Genomic DNA, 21,560 nt, shown 5'->3' with positions numbered 1-21,560 from the left:
TTTGAGAAAATCAATAAAGACTTTTGAACTCAAAAGGTTTTTGAATGTTGTACTGTTTGAATGTTATAGCGGGAATTGATAGACGCATTGATTTTGTTTCATAAATGACAGTCAATCGTAGCGGATTTTGAGAGAGGTGATAAAATTTTCACGTAGAGCTTTTAATAACAAATCCATTGATATATACATATATCTCAATTATTTCGAAGAAGTGTTATAGCAGGTTTTGAAATTTAGCGACACATATCGTTAAAATAAAGCTGTTTTAATCCTTCTAACTTAACTTGAAACAGACTTTTGTGAGAAGCACAGACTTTGGTAGGTATCACTGGCATATAGACATATTTTCTAAGCTTGATATATAAAATTGTTGCAGTTATATGCTTTTGACATATCACACATAACCTATATCTATATTTATTTGTCATCACAGTATCGTTTAGTACAGTTTGTCAATATTTTGTTGGACGGATTATTGGTTTAGAGATGTTTTGCAGAGTATTGCATTAAGTTAATAATTCGTTGGATTGTAAAATTTGTATGTTCATTTTTCTGTTTTTGTTTTAGGATGGTAAAACATACTTTTCTGCATGTCACGCTGGTTGTCACAACGTCACTTTGCCGGAGCAGGGAAATTATGAATACTACAATTGTGATTGTATTAATCCTGAGAGCAATTACACATCCGATTGGTAGGTTAAGAATTGCATTATTAATACTCTCTTTATGTATTAACAATTTAGGGCCTAATTCACAGTAATAATTATGTAAATAAGTGGGCTTTCTGCGTTGTTAGTCGCGTGATTTTCGGACGCATAACGAATTGATTGGCTCCCCATGGCAGCGAAATTTTGAACAAAAGTGATACTTGTCAAATAATTCCATATTGTTAACAGATATGTATCAAGTAAATATAGTTTCAGATTATAGATGTTATATAACATTATTGGTGGTCGATGGATTTTGAATAAATTTATGTATTGATTAATCGATGGTAAGATTTGTGAATATTAATGGACACGCAGAATGTGTTGTCATTTCAATAATAAATAAAAATAATGTTAGGAATACTCTACCTACAGTGCATGCATTTATTCAATTGAAACACTGATAAACAGACCATTAAATTATTATTTAAAGTTTATTATAACTGTTATTCCATAAATTGTGTACTATTCATAGTTTTACCATTGTATGTCAATTACAAAATATTTTAATAATTTACAAAAAATCTACATTTGAAAATGGCATCAATTTTAATCGTGGAAAGCAACATTGCCATGTTATTGATGGTTTTAGTAAAATGTTATCTATGCATAGGGATCGTAATCAGTTAGTTTTACATAAGTCTAAGTAGCAGGTTCTATTTTTTGTGCATTTTGTTATAATGACTTAAGTAGTTTTTAGATGTTTTAAAATATGGAATTAGAATTGATTAACATATTCTTTATTTACTTTGGTCATTGTAAAAAAAATCTTGAACAAAGTCTATTTGGTATAAAAAAACCTTGTTATTTTAAAATCACAGCTTGAAGGTTTTTTTTGTCTGACATTATTAAAGGGTATATGAAAAGGACTCTGAAACGTTGAGGACTGGTTTACATATCTGGTTCTGAGGCTGTAAGAAGCAAGCTCTAGATTTTGACTGGAGCATAGACAAATGACTGTTGTAAACATTTTAAAGAATTCTGTCTCTGGTTCATGATGAGAGCATCTATAAATAATAAAATACTATAGGTGCTTTTAAATGATCCTATACCTATTATTTTGGTCCATAAAATGTCATATTAAAAAATCCATGGAGGGAAAGCGACAATGATATTTGTGTTCACAAAGTGACTAGATAGGCTGTGGGGACTATGCTTTACAATAATTTTAAATCTAAAAATTATACAGATGGGCTCTTACTGTGATTCATTTTGAATAGAAAAATATCTAATAATCACACCTGTCATTTTTGCTGTTAATTCTTTCAAATAATAAAATAATAATATATAACTTATGGATTGTCTATTCTTGACAAAAAATTTAGTTGTGTTTGGCTTTGGCAAAAACTAGATTTTGGTTCCTATGGTCACGGGTCCAGATATGTAAACAATTTCCATTTACGTATGAGTAATATTTATTTATCAAATAAATAAAAAATTTGATACAATAAGTATGTAATTTTATAATCTACTGAATTTTCATAAATTTTTATCAGGTTTAGATGATGTAGTTAGTCAAAGTGTCATAAAGAATGCAGAATGATAAATGTATTTGAATTTTCAAAACAAGAGTTTAACTGTCCAGTTAAAAATATATTATAAAAATTTGAATCATATTCATTATTATAATTATTGTGATTATTATTTTCAGGACGCCATCTTATAAAAATTATACTAGCGATGAGAAGTCTTGGGGCGTGGCTAAAAATGGATACTGCACAGGAAACTGCAAGAAATTCACCCTCTTCATGTGCATATTTTCATTTATTATGTTCATACATTCTACTGGAGAAGTAGGCTCAATACTTCTTATTATGCGGTGTACGGATCCCAAAGGTGTGAAAAAAAGCATTATCTATTGTTTTTTTTTTTTTAAGATATATTGTTTTTAAATCATTACATAAAGTGAGTTTCTTCTTTGTATTTTCAACGTATACTCATCTTATTCATGTAGGGTGTACCGCCTGAAAATCTGACTATATTGTTATGAGTCCATGTACCATCTGCTGCTTTAAAACATTTTTTTACTGCTGATCGTGGAGCAGAGGTTTGTGTGTTTTTCCGATCGATGGGATGTGGTCCCAATCCCATTGGCTAGAGAAAATTCACATGTTTGATTACAGTCAACATATTATCGACAAAAGTGATTAAATGAATTCAACAACCTGTCTATGTCAAAAATGTCTGGAAAATAGATAGATCTATACTCTGCTCATATGCTCTGTCATGCGATAGAAATGGTGATTTATCATTTATTATTTTTCACAGAAACTCACTCCAATTTTTCTTTGAATTTCAGATAAAGCGATGGCGATGGGCATTATACAATTTGCAATAGGTTTATTTGGAAACGTGCCATGCCCCATAATATTTGGAGCAGTGGTGGATTCGGCGTGTCTGCTATGGGATTCGGTGTGCAATACTAAGGGAGCTTGCTTCCTTTACGATTCTGACGTGTTCAGACATTTCTTCTTAGGTAAGTGTCTGACATTAATATAAAAAGATTCTTTCATGAATAAATACAGTCTAATAAAACATAACGAGCCTTGGCCATATTTTGATTGTCAATAATCTGTTTATTACATTATAATATATTTGTCTTGATTTATCTGTCTATAACCCAATGCAACGCAACACAGCACACATACACATTCTCTTTGCCAAAAGTATGCACAGCAAAACGCAACACACACAGACACACACACGCGCTCTGTCTGCGTATTGAACAGATTGAACGCATTGAGCGCATTGAGCGCATCGACAAGAATGTTGACTGCTGGCACTGGCGGTTTCCAAAAGTGATTTTGGTAAGGGTGCATAAAAATTTGATTACTTTATTTGAAGACAGATCTATACGTATATATCGCATTGTTTTTGCTTAGCAAACACCTCAACAACCCTTTCATAAGTAAAAATACCTTTCAATTTACACGGATACAATGGACTCATACAAATTACTACATTACTAATTAAAACAGTAATGCTCTAAAATAGTTATATGTAGCACTATCTGTGTTTAAAAAATTTACCTAATTGCAAATAAATGATAGTTTGTGTTTCAGTTTAAATTTATGCAAAAAATTATATTCCATATGAGTTTTTAATATTGTAATTTACATTTTGGTGGACAGCCCTTTAATATTTTAATCCTTTCTTCGAAAAAACTTTTGTTTTTTTTAAGTCTACATTTACCGGCCTTATTTTAAAATACATCAAATGTACACACCCATCATCATTATTTTATTCTAGTACCTATTAATTTTTGTAATTACTGATTGATTTTTGATTTGAAATTATATTGATCATTGTTTGAAATTAAACTGCATTAAATGTTTCAATGTTGCTAAAGTTGATAAATAATAAAAGTTGGGACGCAGCGAAAGCTCCTTACATATTTTTATTTTGCAGGAATATAGACGCCGGTTTCGGATGTACAGTCGAACTCGGTTATTACGATCTCGGACATAGCGAGATCTCGAATGTAATGAGGAAACATTCGTTGACATTTTGGTTTATGATTTTCTCCATACATTTATTCACTGTTATAACGAGCAACTTATCGGATATACTGAGTTAAAATACTGTTAATGTGTCGATCGTTTAAAAACATTTCGACCCTAAACAATAAAATCCGATTGGACAGGATGCCGCTGGGGTCGGATTACACTTATGACACTAGTTAAGTGTCTAAGTACCTACCTAATTGGTGTTTTCGCCGACAATGTATCAACGCATATGGTTGAAAAATCCAATGTTTGTGAAGTCCATAGTTACCTACCAGCCATCATTACAATAAACAACTTCTTTTGTAGTTTATGAATGCCGTGCTTGTTTCGGGGATTTTTATGATGGTTTTAAAATTTTTTATTTTCGACTTTTTGTGTTATGTCACCGCTCATTTAAAAATACCTATTCTCTAATATAACGAGTAACGCTTATAACGAGCAAATTCAGTTGGTCCCATCTTCCTCGTAATAACCAAGTTCGACTGTATTTGGTATTTGATTAATCTTACAGAAATTAAAAATGCACTCCATGCTCCATTGTATACTATTTGTTCAAATGTATATGGGCAGTATACGGAATAAATTTCATAAAGTGAATGATAAGTTTTGATTTTTCTGAATAATGATACGAGGGTGGGTCAATAAGTCCTTAGAAAAGCCGACAGGTGGCGCGACTAGTACTGTAAGCGGTTTGTTTTCTTGCAGCGGCACTACCGATTCAGTATGCTGCGAAGTTTCAATCAGATTGGTCGGGTTGTTGTGTGTTTCTCGTACATTTAAAAAAAAAATTTGCTTGTTTACAAAAAAAAGGAGAAAATTGAGTTTAGAGCTGTTATTAAACATTTTAATATAAAAGGGTTAACAGCAAAGGAAATAAAAAATGAGTTGGATTTAGTTCACGGCATATCTGCTCCTTCACTTGCAACTATTTATAACTGGTTAAATGAATTTAAACGTGGTCGTACATCAACAAAGGATGAACCACGCTCAGGACGTCCTGTAAAGGTGACTACACCAGAAATGATCAATAAAATCCACGATATGGTGTTAAGTGACCGAAGATTAAAGTTGAGTGAGATAATTGAGGTTACAGGGATCTCAAAAGGTAGCGTCATTTCTATTTTACATGACAAATTGGGCATGAAAAAAATTTCTGCAAGATGGGTGCCGCGTTTGCTCACAGTCGACAATAAACGCAATAGGGTGGTGGCCTCTAAAGCCCTGTTGTCGCTCATGCAACGCAGTCCGGATGAATTTTTTCGTCGCTTTGTGACTGTAGATGAAACATGGATACACCACTATACTCCCGAGACGAAAGAACAGTCAAAGCAGTGGATTGCGAAAGGCGAACCATGTCCAAAGAAGGCGAAAACCGTAAAATCAGCTGGTAAGGTTATGGCTACTGTATTTTGGGATGCACGTGGAATTATTTTCGTTGACTATTTGGAAAAAGGAAAAACAATAACAGGGGATTATTATGCATCTTTATTTGACCAGCTAAAAAACAAAATTGAAGAAAAACGGCCTCATTTAAACAGGAAAAAAATCCTCTTTCATCAGGACAATGCCCGTGTTCACACATGTTTACGATCAATGGCTAAAATTGAAGAATTGAAGTTCGAATTGGTCGACCACCCACCGTATTCGCCAGATTTAGCCCCCAGTGACTTTTTCCTTTTCCCAAACTTAAAAAAATGGCTAAGTGGACAACGTTTTTTTTCAAATGAAGAAGTCATCGATCGGACAAATGCTTATTTTGAGGACCTTCCGAAAACTTATTTTTCTGACGGTTTAAAAAAAATTGAGAAACGTCTAACCAAGTGTATTGAGCTCCAAGGAGATTATGTTGAGAAATAAAAAAAAAATACAAAAATAAAAACTGTTTTAATGCTTTTTTCTAAGGAATTATTGACCCACCCTCGTAATATACACATTGACTGATGTTCTAAAAATTATGAGGGAGTGCTGTGCACTTGCATGATATTAGATCAGCCACTGATAGCCATTTGGTAATTTTTCCTAGTCTTTTAATAATTTGCTTGTATAAATATGACGGAATCGATTTTTTCTTATTTTTTACCATTATTTATTAATGATGATAATCACAGTCATTGAAATAATAGGATTATCCTTCGTTACCATCGGTGATCACCTTCCTCTCCTGGCTGCTTGGATCTCTTTTAGCAATGTGGTCAAAGTAATAATAGGACACGTTACGTACGGGTAGATGAGAGACATTCTTTGATGAAAATGGTCTTCCGATATGGTGATATTCACGGGCATAGTTGTTCATCGAATGTGGAGTCATCTTCGCCAGCACCACATCTTAGACGCATCAACTTTCTATCTAATCTGATTCTCATGGTGTCCAGGTTTCAACGATGTATAGGCAAATTAAAAAAATTAGCACTGACCAGTTTTTTTTGTTGTATTTGTTGACACTGGTTTTTATATATCTTGGTGTGATGACTCATTGGACTATTGAACATACATAATTTCCTTTTTGCAGCCACCTTTAGCTTGCTTTCGTAGTCGCATCAAGGCTTAAGCTTAGGTATAATATGAAGTCGCCTATTATTTTCAGATGATTTAGTTTCTCGGTAAGGCCAGAAGGCTAAATTTAACGCTTTCTTTTTCAATATGTTCAAGTGATCATAATGTATCTTTTTTGCTAGTTAAAAATAGTGTGAATATGTTTATATTGTTTTGTATCTTTGGTATTTTAACTTAACCACTATGTATATGCCTGCACTTAAAAAATTTTGAATTTCTCAACAGAAAAGTATTAAAAATAAATTAAATGTTGAAATTATAGACCGACAATTATAACTTGAGGCTGTGGCGTTGGGGCGCGATTAGTTCTCCAAACCCTCACATCTCAAGTTATAGTTGTCAATATCCATATATGTATTGGTGTGGATTAAGAATATGAGTTGATCTCAACACCAGCTTAGGCTTTGGCTTACAACATAATGAATGAGGTACCTATGCAATTTAGAAATGTTTATTTCTGCCTAATACAGGTAGTGAAGTGATCGATTATTGAGTTTTTGTTTTGAAAATCCAAAAATCTCATGAATTTAGATACTCATATTGTGTAAATGATAATGCAATGTTCTATGTAGTATTTTCATATTTTATGCAAGTTTGTAAATATGTAATTTGCCTTTACGTGTGATTTTTGTGTCTTGAAACAAAATTAGGTACTTATGTAGATATTTTTAAAAATCTTTAAACCGAAAACTTATTTTTTTACTGTCTTTCCTTCAAAATATTGATATTTATTATTATGTAGTTAAAACATTGTAAAAAATCTTTATAGGTACAACCGGAGGCATTATGGGACTTGCTTTCCTGATCGACCTCGTAGTGTGGTACAAAGCGAGTCGGATAGACATAAATCCTGAGGCGGACACTTCCGATGCCATTTCCACAAAATCTAAGTCAAATGAGTGCATTCCGAGAACTCTACCGCACGACTTATCCACCACGCCTCTCACCACGCCCGCCATTGCATTGAGTGACATGTAACAATAATGTTCTGTGATCGTTCTAGAGTCATTGATTACTACAAGATAGAGTAATGCGTAAGTTAGTCTAAAGTGAACCGACGGAACGGACAATTTCCGGGGACCGCAATGTGAAAGTGATATTTTTTATATGACCCGCATCATTATAATATGTAACCGTTTTGCGATGTCGGTGTCGATAAAAGAATTTTTGTACGAAATTGTATATTTATAAATAGTTTTATTATTGTTTTATTTATTATTAATGAAAAAAATATTACGGTGTACCGAGTAAAAAATATTGTGTAAACAATCAATGAAATCTTATTGGGTAACTTCGACATCGATAAAATGCCATATGATTATATAGATTTACTTATGATATTATGATAGCAATTATCTTTATAGATTTTATATTTTTTTAATCGAAATATCCTGTGTATACTTTTTTTTAAATTTATACCTTTTATAAATAGATATGTAATATTTTTAAATTTATTTTAGATCTGTACAGAAAGTCGCAAGTTGACTTCAATCTGAAATTTAGTAGAAAATAATGCAATATGTATTATCCCTGTATTTTATCAGAAGATCAAACTATTTCACTCGCAATTTACCAGAAGCAATTTGTAATTTTGTTTTTTTAATTAGCTCTATAATCTGATGTGGATCTTGCACGCATCACGAAGAGGTTTTTACAAGAAATCCATGTGCAATTAATTAGCTATTACAATCAGAAATTGAAGAAATTTTATTCACAAAATGTTTTACGATGTGCTGAATATTGTTTTAATATATAATATAGTGGAGTTGTATTATCATTAATTTTTTGTAAAAAATGTTATTTAAAGAAAAGGCATATTTTTATACCATTTCAATTTTCTATAATTAACGTTTAATATTGTCAATTGACTGAATGAACCTGTCTTATTTGACAGTTTTTTTATTACTGTTGTTTTTTTTAGTATTGTTTCCAACATATTTTATTGCGATTGTCAGTAAAACTGTTTTTAGAATTGGAATTCAGACATAAACTGTTCATTGTAATTTAATATCGTACTATAACAGGTAAAACTAATCGAGTTCAATAATAAACTATTGCTCTTAATTAATTTTACCTGTGATATGATATTATTATCATTCTGATGTAAAAAAAGGCAGTTGAATATTAACTAATTTTCAATGATTTGAATTTAAAATTGTCGTAACGTATTAAACAATAGTTTGCCGACCAATTGCCATTTTAATGTTTGCTCATGACAATTGTTAGTCATTCGGAGGAGGCCTTTATCTGGAGGTATTGCAGTCGTCGCAGCCACAATTTCGCTGACGTCGTCTGATCATGTATGTGCCTATCTAATAATACTATAATACAAAGTTTCTGTTTGGTGCTATGGAAATGTAAAGTGACGTTTTTAAATGATTATACAAAATAGATGTAGCTAATGGGGCACTTTATATTAGTGACAAAATCATACTAAACATTTTTTTTATTTGAATTCAGCATCAACTGGTATAGTATTTTAACTTCACTAGGGTGTGTTTTTTCCGTGTTAGTATCACTATGGGCAGACATGTATATATCGAAAATATTGGTATTGTGTGATTTTTAAAACTGGTATTTCGGTATCGAAAAATACTGGGATACCAGTATTGGAATCCCTAACCTTATGCATGCTGTCTAGAAAAGTGTGGGCCTTCGTGAGTTAAAGTATCAATACACCATAAAATTTATGATGAAACTCATTTTACATTAAGTACAGTACTCAGTAATCCGCTACCCCAAAAACTAGACAAGTGTCCAATTAGTGAAAGCGGCGGATTATAGTGCATACATACAAAATATAGTAAAAATTAAAACGGGTTTCGTAAAAATAGTTTTTTTGAGATATTTGTACAAGCAAATTACGGTTTTATTTTAATCAAAATCAAGTATTTACTAAATTATACATATTTATATACTAAGTTTATTAACTAAATATTAAACAGTAAATCACTTGACACAACCAGTTTTTCAGTGGGGCAGATATTCTTGAATGGCTTATTTAATAATAAATAAAGCTTATTCCTGGCTTTCCCTATGACTAAAAGCTTTATTTTGTGTGTCCCGGTTGCATTGGAGCATGACATAATTATTGTGATGCGGTCCTTGGGCACTTTCCTCCCTGGTACATTACTTTCTTCGCGATGAACATACGTTTTACGAAGGTGAAGTTTCCAAAATAATCGCGTCTCATCTGCGTTGTATACTTGTACGCGGCGGACTACTGAATTTGACAATCGAATACCGACGAATTATAGAGCTTGATTTTGTGCTTTCAACTAGTAAAAATAACGGCGGATTATAGTAGTTGTCGGATAATCGAGCGGCGGATTACTGAGAGTGTAATGTAAATTATATTTTGAATTATTAATAATAATTGAACTTTTGGATAAGTCGTGTTTAGTTTGAATGTGATAGTGTCTACTGTTGAGTAGGGGTGCTTTGAATAAAGACAAGACGCAGTTTTAGTAAAATGACCAAAAAATCTGCGAAATAACTGATTGCAAGCTTTTCTGGAGTTTGCTGTACTGTTTATTCATATGTATGAGGGCTGTTCAAAAAGTATCCAACATTTATTTGATGTTTAAAACAAATGAAGCACGGGTTCTCCATTAGGGAGGTGGAGGGTATCTTTATGCGCATGTGTAAATTTTTTCCAACCACAGAGAGCGTTGGTCGCTGGCAGTCAGTCGGTGAGTGAGAGATTGTACCCGCCAGTTAGATTTTCATTTGACACGAAATGACAAAACTATTTAAGCAGTGATATCGTATCATGCTTCGTGACCTCCAGGCAAAAATGTTTCCGACGATTTGACAGACTTAGCGACGATTCCATGGGTATCACATATTCTAAGGAGTGGTACAACCTGTTCAAAGACTGTTGCACTTTGGTGGAGAGCGAGATACGTTTCGGTTGATTCTAAATAGGCCAAAATGACAAGGTCATTGATAACACAAAGCCAAAACATTTACAAATAGTAGGGTCCGCTGTTGTCTTCATGATGCCGTATTAGTACAAGAGACCAAATCTTTGGGTAGCGGAAACTTCGCAGCTGCATCTGATTCAGACTTTCTTAGAGAAATATAGCACTCATGTGGTTTGTCAGATTTCCCATTCATTCAACATGGCTTCTTGTGATTTTTGCTCTTCTCTAAGTTGAAAATACCTCTGAAAGGGATCTGATCTTAGTCATAATGCAGAATGGGACTGTACGGCTGTACTCCATTCCTGAAAAGCCTCCAACAATGGCAGGATTTTAAGACTTCCATTGTCCCAGTTGAATGTCGGATAATTTTTGAACAGACCTCGTATAACGCCATTTGCCATTAATGGCGGATCACAACACCTCAGAGTAGATAATTTTATTAATATAATGTGAGATAGATTAATTTTAAATATTTTTTACGAAATACTAGTCTGTTTATTTAAGCCTACATACCTTCACGTCTCTAATTTAAAAGTTAGTTCTGTAAATCATCAATCTCATGAGCTATTTTTTGTTTACAGGCGTAAAGTAAATGTTGTTATCAATTTTTTTTGAATTTGTGAAAATCTTTCGGAAGATTTAAAATTTTAGTACTACTTTGTAATATGTACTACTTTATATGATTTGTATTAATATACTGTGAGTGTTTTATGTTAAACATTTAATTAGGTATCTATTCCATATTAAATATTATTCCAATATAATTATAATTCTACTATCATAAAATCGAAATATTTGGTACACATTCAAACATCATATCAGATAAATAATATCATTTAGAAATTCTTAAATATTTTTTTGTCCAACACTTCCTGTGAATTTCTGTTATTAATTGTTATAATATTGTTGCCTTGTATGTTTATTTAAATTTTTCTTACATATGGGGCCATTTTTATGAATCATTTTGAGTGGTAAAAAATCTGGTGGAATGTTAAACTTTATGTCTCTTGTTTCATGTAGGAAAATTCCCTCAATAAAATTGGTTTATGTATTGACCTGTTTGCTCATCTTGGTGTATAACAAATTTATACATCAACAGGGGCACAAACCCACTTGCGACTAGACGCGGACAATTGAGCTGCACAAGAAAGTTTCAAATTTGACAATATCGTTGGTTCAATGATGATAATCATGAACAATAATAAAAATAATGAAATTATGATGGCATAAAGGAGAACCAAATCTATTGGTATTTACAGAAAATAAATAAAACGAGAATGCTTACATTGTATAATTTAATGCAATGCTTGAATTTCATTATCTAGAAAAGTTGATCGACGACTACTTTGTACCTACTTAGTATTCTTTACCAACTCTACCGGCAGTGACATACCGTGCCGTCAGGCAGGTCATGTGTTGCTTAGGGCAAGACATTTTAAGAGGGTGCCAGATTCAGAAAGGTATACGCACTAATGTTCTGTGAATTTTCTATGCATATATCTGTTGAACATATCAAGACAGAAATTTCAGTAAGTAATGAATTTAGATCATATTTGTTACTAAAATAGTAAGGATCGGCATTTTGACTCTGCTTATGGCCAACTTTCTGCTTAGGTATGTCACTGCCCACTGCTTAGCACGGACATTTTGTAATTTATCTCCTTGGACCTCGTAGGTTGGGTATCACCGATCTAGTCACAAGTGGAATTGAGGTCTACAAGTGAGTGATTGAAAATCGAGGTAGACTTCGGTCAGGGAATACCCGTGTCACCAATTTTCATGAATGGATAATTTATTTATTCCAGTGCTTTTTTAGAGTGTGCAAAACTAATCATGTAAATTGCGATATAATATTATGAAGGTGAAAAGACTAATAATTTACCTCCATTTAATTATTGTTCATATATTTTGTTGGCGCCAGGGGGCCAAATGTGCAATTTTTTTGCAAAGAAGTGCAATAGTTAGTAGACGAATTCTTTCATAATTTTGATATTTCGCAACGTGTGTACACTACCTAAATAAATTTTGTCAAATATTTCCATAATGGTGATATATTATTATAAATTATTTAAAGTTACTTGTTTTTATTATTACAATAATTCTTTAACTTTTTTGTTAAAAAGAGTTATTTGTCTTAGCATGATGTTAAATTTAATTGAATATTAATTTATAGGTATGTACCTAAATTACATAAATTTACATGTAGGTAATAATAATGTTATTTATAAATGTTTTTTATTCTTAGTGTAAAAATGTCTACCGAGTATTTGTATAAGATTGATGTAGTTTTTTTCAGAATCCATTTGAAAACTACAGTCAGAAATGAACATAATGTATATTACATTTTAATTATAATTGCTCAGTATCTCAAACTTATACAATCGAATTGTTTTGTTCTGAATATATTATGCACTCCCTCTTATAAGTCTGTTCAATAAAGAAATTGATAAACCAACTCATTGATTGAAGTTTTGAAATTATTTATTTATACCAAATATTTCACACTTATCAAAACTTGTATAAAGTAATTTAATTTCCTAGGTATGAGAGTCTACGTAGCAGGTGTGCACAGATACGGCGGGTTTTCAAATCCGGACCCCCCCTAGTAACGCAAAAAAAACAATTTTTTCAGGTGAATGGCATATTCCATCTTTTTCGTTACCCAGACCGTGACCCGAATGATTTGGCTGTCGAATAGCCTTTCAACAGGTTGACACCCCTCGTGGCATTCTACAAAACAAAAGGCATGTATTAGTGGAACTTATGGATTACTGTAATCATCTGAGGTATTCAATGTTTACTTTAATATGTCTAAAAGATAAGACAGCGCGGTTGACACAAACAACCGATAATGATAATAATAATTATAATTAATAATGATTATGACTGTTAAGCCACGCGCTGGATGCGACTTATGGATGTGACATCTCGAAATAACTCATGTGAACACCCTTGCAGTTTGGGGAATATATCTTAAAAGATATGGTATTCAGCGGTTGAACCAACAAGAAGTTATGTAGTAAGTGGAGTGAGTAGTAGGCCCACAGAACAGATTAATAAATAGAATTCCGATAGGCTATTACCCAATACACTAAATTTTGACGCAGGGTTTTGAATGTGTGAGTGTTCTACGAAAATGAACCACATTATAGACGTGCAATAGCAATACTTCATTTATCGTTTGTCAATTTATGGCTACGGCCGTATGTTATAGCTTAACCACTGGGTAATGCCAATAGAAATGGTGTATTTCAAAAAAATACTACCTTATTCTTAGGTCAATAATTATTATAAAACAATCATTATTCGTAGAATGTTTTATCACATTTGAATGGTCAAAGACTTGGCGTATCTATAGAATTATCTTCAAATGTGTTAATAGTGCCCATTTTTTATCGTAAATATTTCATTATGATAATGTCAACATAAATTTTACTAATGGTTTTATAAATGCGTTTAAAAATTAATAAAACTTAAAAAAAAACACCACTACACATGGATATACTGAAATATGACTATATTCTAAAACTTTATTTTATGTAATAAAAATACTTTATGCAGTCATCAATTGTTTAAAATAAATATAAAGGATAATAAGGGTTCAAAATTATATAAATAGATTATCTACAAAGTTTAAGGAATGTCCACGCTTATGCTCTGAAAATACCATAAAATCTCTATTTTGACCTACGTGGCCGTTCTTTTCTTTTTCAAAAGTTTAGTTAATTGGGAAATCATACACACCTTTTAAATCAAAATATATATTATTTATTCTTGCGTAAATAAAGATACAAATACATAAGTAAACATTTTTTTTTATAATTAAATATAATAATACTTTGAAAACGGTATTCATATTGTCAGCTGTTTTTAATGTTAGAAAAATAAAAAAAGACAACTACAAAATAATATCACAAATACTGGAAAATCCTTTCATGTGAAGGACTCTTTAACAATATATTATTATAATTATTTTTATTTAAAGCTGAGCACGTCATATCTCATATACTTATTATTTTGAAAGAGAATACATTCGTGCTTGGTTAGTGATGAAAGCACTTCTGGCGCTCGGGGTCATCCGTGATTTAATGGTGTCTGAAACAACAAGAAAAATCCAATGTTTAATATGACACTTCTTTATCATTTTAACGCGGAATATTTGTGATGTTTAGGATTGAACGAATACTAGTTCATCCGTGGTGACCAAGTTGTTTAAATCGACTTATAAGTTAAATATATGATTAAAAATTCTAGATAACTAACTCTATTCAATATTCTATAAAAATATGGTTTCATTCTCGCTATTGTGTATCTACAGAAATATTTATAAATACAAATTTATGATAATATAATTTTTGTAACACTGCAACAGGCCACGAGGGTACTACCTATTACTCTCCAAAACGATATCATAGAAGTTAGTAGTAGAATTACTACGGTTTATAAAAATATTTCATATAAAATTAAAATAAAGCTAAAACAAATCCTAATCAGTCGCATATTGCTCTATAAATCTGAATGCTGGACATTCTCAAGTTTGAGTGGAAGCTGAAGAAACTGTATTGGACAGGCCATGTCTCAAGGATTGTAGATACCCAATCACCAAGAGTGGTTAGACCATGTAGCAGATATAGGGAAGTGAGGACGTTTCCTGTAGGTGGTCAACACTCACATTGAGCTGTAGTGCCAATGATGATTAAATACCAAAGTGTAATATTTATTTACACTATAATTATTATTCATTGTATGTTATTTAAATTTGTTTTCATCTATTCTTAGTCCAATGCAAAATACGGAGTAACCAATAGTGCAAAAGGTGATATAACACTAATTGGTTTAACCTTCAGCTGTCTTGTGGCATGAATTTATTATGAAATAATCGTGATCTATCACTATGCAGAATGCAGATGATAAGTACATAATGTTATATCGTAAAATGGTAAGCATAGGTATTAAAATGTAATTTTATTGTTTTATTGTGCACTTTTTAGATATTTTTCAAGAGCCAAGAGTTAAGAGGATGTTGTTACTGGGCTCTTTATATTAAGTATTTCTGTGCAGAAAATGAGGCGGTGGCTTGAAAGTGTGGACATCTTTTAACGTTCGTATTTTTCATAAACTGAGTGTAAAAACATCCATTCAAAGCATAAAACAATCAAAGTGCAATAAAATTTTGGCGACAATTTCTGTATTTGTTATACTATGAAATTTATTAGATATGCAACATTTTCACAAAGGGCCTCTTCTACATTTCTAAAACCGCCAGTGAGAAGAGGAGAACACCCGTAAGTAATTGGAAATCACTGTGTCTGAATTATGTAGATCTTTTATAACAAACAGTCTTGCACTGAGACATCAAATAAAAAAAATACAAATTGGAAGCTTCATACCTATTCTCATTAAGTAGGTACCTACAGCAACTACGTTTACATACCTAGTTTCAATATTCAATTTAAAAAAAATGGCACTGTGACGATTTGTAATAACATCCAGAATAGCTTCACTATTCATGAATTCTAGAAATCTTCAAAGAAATGAAAGGTATTGAGTAGCTGACACCTAGGCTATCATTACGTTTGAAATAGGTACCTACGTGTCATTGAATTTTAGTATGAGTTAATAATATTGTAACTATATAAGTAGGTACGTATACATTTGAATGATTGAACCTACCTTCTCCTATTAATTTGTTGGAGTCGCGGTCATTTTTAAACCTTCCATCCCAAAAACCACTATTATAATAAAGCTGTATGTAATGTATAATATTATGTTCGCATCAACATCAATCGTGCGTCTACTATATTAAAGATAACCCATAATATCATGAGTGTTTCACGATGTTGTCTATCGTATGGTTAAACAATGATATACAGATGATATATTTTGAATACAGTTACGGTATAATAAGGCAATTTCTTTCTCTGAAGCCGTGGGTAATTTATTGGTTTCAATTTCGTGTCTTACAAAATTCACATGTAGTGTTTTCAGCGTGTCTTTGATGCAGACCAAGAACCTAATTGCTTGGGGAAATGGCTAGCTATTCTTTTTAGAAAGCCCATTAATTATAGGTACAAATTCTAGTACGAGTATACATAAAATATGTAATTAAATATATATATTACCCATGGCCATGGCCTCCATATCCAGACGATGAAGCTTGAGCAGATGCTTGCGACTGGCTTCCTCCGTATCCACCGCCACCGTGTCCCCCTTGGCCGCCGATTCCACCGCCGCCGAGCCCGCCAAATCCACCATCATCACCGAATCCACCTTGTCCTCCGTGTCCACCGCCGAGTCCGCCAGTATAGCCACCACCTCCCAGGGCGCCTCCATGACCTCCCAGACCGCCTCCGTTTCCTCCTAGCCCGCCTCCATGTCCTCCCAAACCGCCGCTACCTCCTCCTAGCCCACCTCCGTGTCCTCCCAGACTGCCGCCGCCTCCGTGTCCTCCCAAACCGCCTCCGAATCCTCCCTGTCCGCCGTGACCGCCGCCCAAGCCTGAACTTCCGTGTCCACCGAATCCTCCTTCTCCTCCGCCAAAGCCTTCGTCGAGCCCACCGAAGCCTCCGTGTCCACCGGCGCCATGTCCGCCGCCCCCGTGTCCACCACTACCATGTCCACCTCCGCCGTGTCCACCATATCCACCACCGCCACCTCCGCCGCCGCCGCCGTACCCTCTGGCAACTCTTACTAACTTTTCTTGGCTTCCATCTGATTCTGTAAGCAATTAAAAGTATTCATTCAATAATATTTTAACATGAGTTTGTAATTCCGAGATCCCGTTCGATTTCTTGATTCCGAAATCTTCAAAGATACTCGAATCCTGAAATTGAACACCCCCACATCTCGGGCGTTCTAACAAAGAAAGTGGTCGGGTTCTACATAAATAATTACAAGATAAAAAGAACTTGTTATATACTACGTTTTTAAATTTTATGTTGAATCATATAAACTTGACAATTCTATCTATTAATAAAAACTTTTTATTGTACTTGATAGAAATACTGAATAAATATTATAGAATACAGAAATCATTTTGACATTTCATATTTATTTCCATAGTAACGCACGTATATATTAATAATTTAGTTGCTAGGACCCCCCTTGCAACCAATAATAGTGAGTAGTAAATATTATTTTTAACGAATTTTTTCCGAAACATACAAAACAGAATTAACTGAAAATGAATTCAATTCTGCTTAAAGATGGCCAAAAGTATTAAAAGAATGCATTGTCATCGTGCTCTGATATATTCTAAATGTTTCAAATGTCTAGCTAGTCGGGAAGTTAGTTAAAAATCTTGGACAAACAAGAAAAAATCTGTACCGGACAAACAAGATTACAAGCTAATAAAAACGTGGTAAAATCAATGGAGCTTGCGACTAGGTATTTATATCACATGTATTGCAAAAAATGTCAACTGTATCATATTTTAAACTTACTATCTTTCAGTTTTATGTAAAATTTTGTTTGAATTTTTTTGACATTAGGTATCATAATAATACAGGTTGTCGCATTTAAGATTATCCTAAAAAATGTTATAAATTCAAGTACATAACCCATGTATTTATTACACCGTAATTACAGGACCGACAACTTTTTGTATAGAACTTCTTGTAGGTACAATCTTTCAAATCATAAAAAAAACAGTATTGTTGACAATTTCAATTGTTTCTTTTAATCTCGGGATTTTGATATTGAAAGAATAAGTACTATGTAATATTGAAATCTTAGTATGCAAAATCAAGTTGGCGATACATTGTTTTGAAATTTTATAGTTGTTTACAATGGAGATTGATCGTCACGGCTGTATTATCGAAAGTACGTAAGTATATAATATATATATTATATGATAATACGATTATATAATTTCTTATTGAGACGGTGTGTAATAATTATTATGATAATATTGGATGATTTCTCGCATTGTTTGTAAACTGACATATTATAATTTCGCTTGTCTATAAAATAGAGTCCCAAAGCAGTATCACAGTAATAATATCTAGCCTAGTGTCACGTTCACTTATAATTAATTAGTAAGTGACTTAGAGTAACTCAGTTAGGTATCAAATGATACATGAAATTACTCCTAAATGTTAAAGAATAATAATTTATTTTTAAAACACTATCGAAGCCGACTTAGAAATTAAAACGAAAGTGTTTATTATTCAAATGATTTAAAGTATTCGTTATTCATATTGTAATGGCGTAGGCCGTAGATGATCTACGACTTTGCTCTTTTCGTAGACGCTTATCACTTGTCGCGGTTGCGTGAGCTTTTATCTCGCGAAACGAAACAAAAAATAATGCGGGGCAAACTGAGAGCCTCTATTATAATAATAGTCACAGACAAGCCACATAGCGAAATTGCGAACCGTTGTCGTAATACTATGGAATGCAATGCGGTAAATGAAAATTTTAAATTTAATATTTCATTCGTTTTGTAATAACGTTTTTTCAAAACGGAATAATAATCATGTTAGGTATATCACAAAAATAGTTTACAACATTGCATTCGAAATATAAACAGTACGATTGCAATTCACAATTTAGCGCCCGGCTTTAGTATATTATTATGAAAGAGGTCTTGCGGCAGACTAACAATTTTGGTTAAACATTAAATTTTTAAAGATATTTTGAAACTATTCATATATTACGTATATTATGTAAATATGACGAACCACTTATTATCAAGTGCAACAAATAAGCGATATTAATTTATTTATCGAAGAAACGTGGATTGAAATTTATATTATAATAATATGTAAAGCTAATTTTATTATAACGTTTTTATTAGCTCGTATTCTTGTTTGTCTGGTGGTTGTTGGTCTAGTACATATCTTGCAATCGATTTTTAACTAATTTCCCGATTAGCTAGACATTTGAAACTTTTAGAATATATCAACACGATGACAATGCATTCGTTTAATACTTTTAGCCATCTGTAACTAGAATTGAATTAATTTTCAGTTAATTCTGTTTTGTATGGAAAGTTATTTCAGAAAAATCCGTAAAAAGTAAAAGAATAATATTGGTTGCTAAGAGGGTGGTCCTAGCAACTAAATTATTAATAATATATACGTGTGTTACTATGGAAATCAAAATGAAATGTCAAAATGACATTTCAGTATTCTATATTTGTTTGATTGTTTTTTATTTACTTCATATCAAGTACAAGTTTGAGCATATTGAGCATAATAATTCAACAAAAAATTTTAAAACGTTGCAAATAAAAAGTTTTTTTTACCGTGTAATTATTATATTATTAACTTATGTAGAATTTATAAACTGTGTTAGAATACCGATAAAATATTAGATACTTTAAGTTTTATTAATATTTAATTACTTAGAAATAAATCTGACATTATACCTGTCTTATTGTATAATATTTCTGATACATTGTGGTTATCATATTGGTTTGTTTGCTTTTTTATTTTTAGAAAAAAAACGAAATCATGACTTCGTAATTGCATATACGTTATTTATATAATGTATTATTATTATCTGCAAGGTATAACAACTCTTTACGGATGACGAGCTTATTACAAATAATTAGCTAAAGGCATCACGGTCATTATGAAATAAGTTTTAAGTATAAAAATATACACACCAGTTACTCTGCGATTTTACGGAATTCAAAGTGTTTTATTGTAAACTTTTTGCTCAAGGGAAATAGATTTTTTTATTATTATAGAAACATCTTAATATCCACTTAGATAATATGTGGTGCATAATATAATATTTATTACATATTGATTTAAAAATCAGACTATTACTATTTAAATTGCTTGGTATTACCGTCGCCCATTGAACGGATTAATAATTATTTATGATTATGTATATAATAATATATAGTGTTCTAGTAATCCAAAAATATATATTTCTAAATTTATTTATGTTATGAAATTTATACTCTACAATATGAATTAAATGTTTCTAAGACTTAGAGTAATATAATTATCAATATTTTAAATTATTAACACACAATATGATGTTCACTTTGATGATTGTGTAATATTATTATATTAAAAAATTCTCACCAATGTCTTTGAAATCCGATAGAGGTAGGCAAGCAGCTAAAGGCGCAAGGGCCAAAACGATTGCGAGAAACTTGTTCATCTCGAGTAATTGCTGAAATGAAACTGTGGTGCATAAATATTTTCAGACTCTTATATATGGCGATCAAGATATAACCTATTCCATCATCCGCCGGCCGCGTCTTCTAATATTCCCCATACAAACTAGTTTTTATTGTTATATTTTCATGTACCTTGTAAGTGTTCTTTCGCCGTTTTTGCAGGGGTTATTTTTTGCGCAGGCAATCTAGGAAACCGGTCTAAGGTGGTACAATTAAGGAAGGTACTTGGTATAGTCTTGTTTTTAGTTACTGGAATCGGAAGATCGTCACGATATTGTGCGGAGGAGAAGAAAAAATATGGCAACATTATTACTCTTTTGCATGTATGTGTGATCCAGCAAGGCTTGGGTCAAGTGATCCGAACCCCTTTTAGCTCATTTGATATTGTGTTTAGTTTTATCAAGCTTTCATATTGTTAATTAGGAATAATCTAGCCATACCTTATGCAACATCTATTATGAACGTTACCTGGGTACTTAGTGAAACTTTCAAATTAGGTAAGCATGACAATTTCAGGAATGTTAGGGAAGTTATGGAGATATTATCATACACAATTTTAAATTTAAGAAATGACAAAACTTGAAACTTATTTTTATTTTAGTTTCACGAAAATATTGCATGATACATAAATGAATTATAAACGGTTCAATTATAAACAGTAACACAGTGGAATTTTTTGCCAACATTTTAAATTACAGAATTCTTTATAATTCATCTGAAAATTGAGCTC

At 32.2% G+C, this 21,560-nt stretch overlaps 2 protein-coding genes across 3 annotated transcripts in view; one reads left to right on the top strand and one right to left on the bottom strand.

Moving 5' to 3' along the window:
• Positions 1–7,885, top strand: part of Oatp74D (Organic anion transporting polypeptide 74D) — a 153,469-nt gene extending 145,584 nt beyond the window's left edge. For both annotated transcript variants that reach the window (XM_085946937.1, XM_085946936.1), the window contains exons 8-11: positions 568–692; positions 2,359–2,543; positions 3,007–3,183; positions 7,536–7,885. In XM_085946937.1, coding sequence (XP_085803063.1) covers positions 568–692; positions 2,359–2,543; positions 3,007–3,183; positions 7,536–7,744 — 696 coding nt within the window. In that variant the 3' untranslated portion in view covers positions 7,745–7,885. The remainder of the gene's footprint in view (positions 1–567; positions 693–2,358; positions 2,544–3,006; positions 3,184–7,535) is intronic.
• A 6,552-nt stretch (positions 7,886–14,437) lies between these two features.
• On the bottom strand, positions 14,438–20,888 carry LOC147072537 (uncharacterized). Its single transcript, XM_085946935.1, has 3 exons — positions 20,733–20,888; positions 16,815–17,409; positions 14,438–14,787 (listed from the first exon to the last, which is right to left on the bottom strand). Exons 1-3 carry the CDS (start codon positions 20,809–20,811, stop codon positions 14,778–14,780), a joined length of 684 nt encoding a protein of 227 aa, XP_085803061.1. The 5' UTR covers positions 20,812–20,888; the 3' UTR covers positions 14,438–14,777.
• Positions 20,889–21,560: the final 672 nt, after the last annotated feature.

This window comes from Rhyacophila brunnea, unplaced genomic scaffold (assembly GCF_057557595.1).
Source record: "Rhyacophila brunnea isolate RB1 unplaced genomic scaffold, BYU_Rbru_1.0 scaffold_2, whole genome shotgun sequence".
Taxonomy (NCBI): Eukaryota; Metazoa; Arthropoda; class Insecta; order Trichoptera; family Rhyacophilidae; genus Rhyacophila; species Rhyacophila brunnea.
Note: the sequence above shows the minus strand (reverse complement) of the source record. Positions and strands in the feature narration are given on the sequence as shown.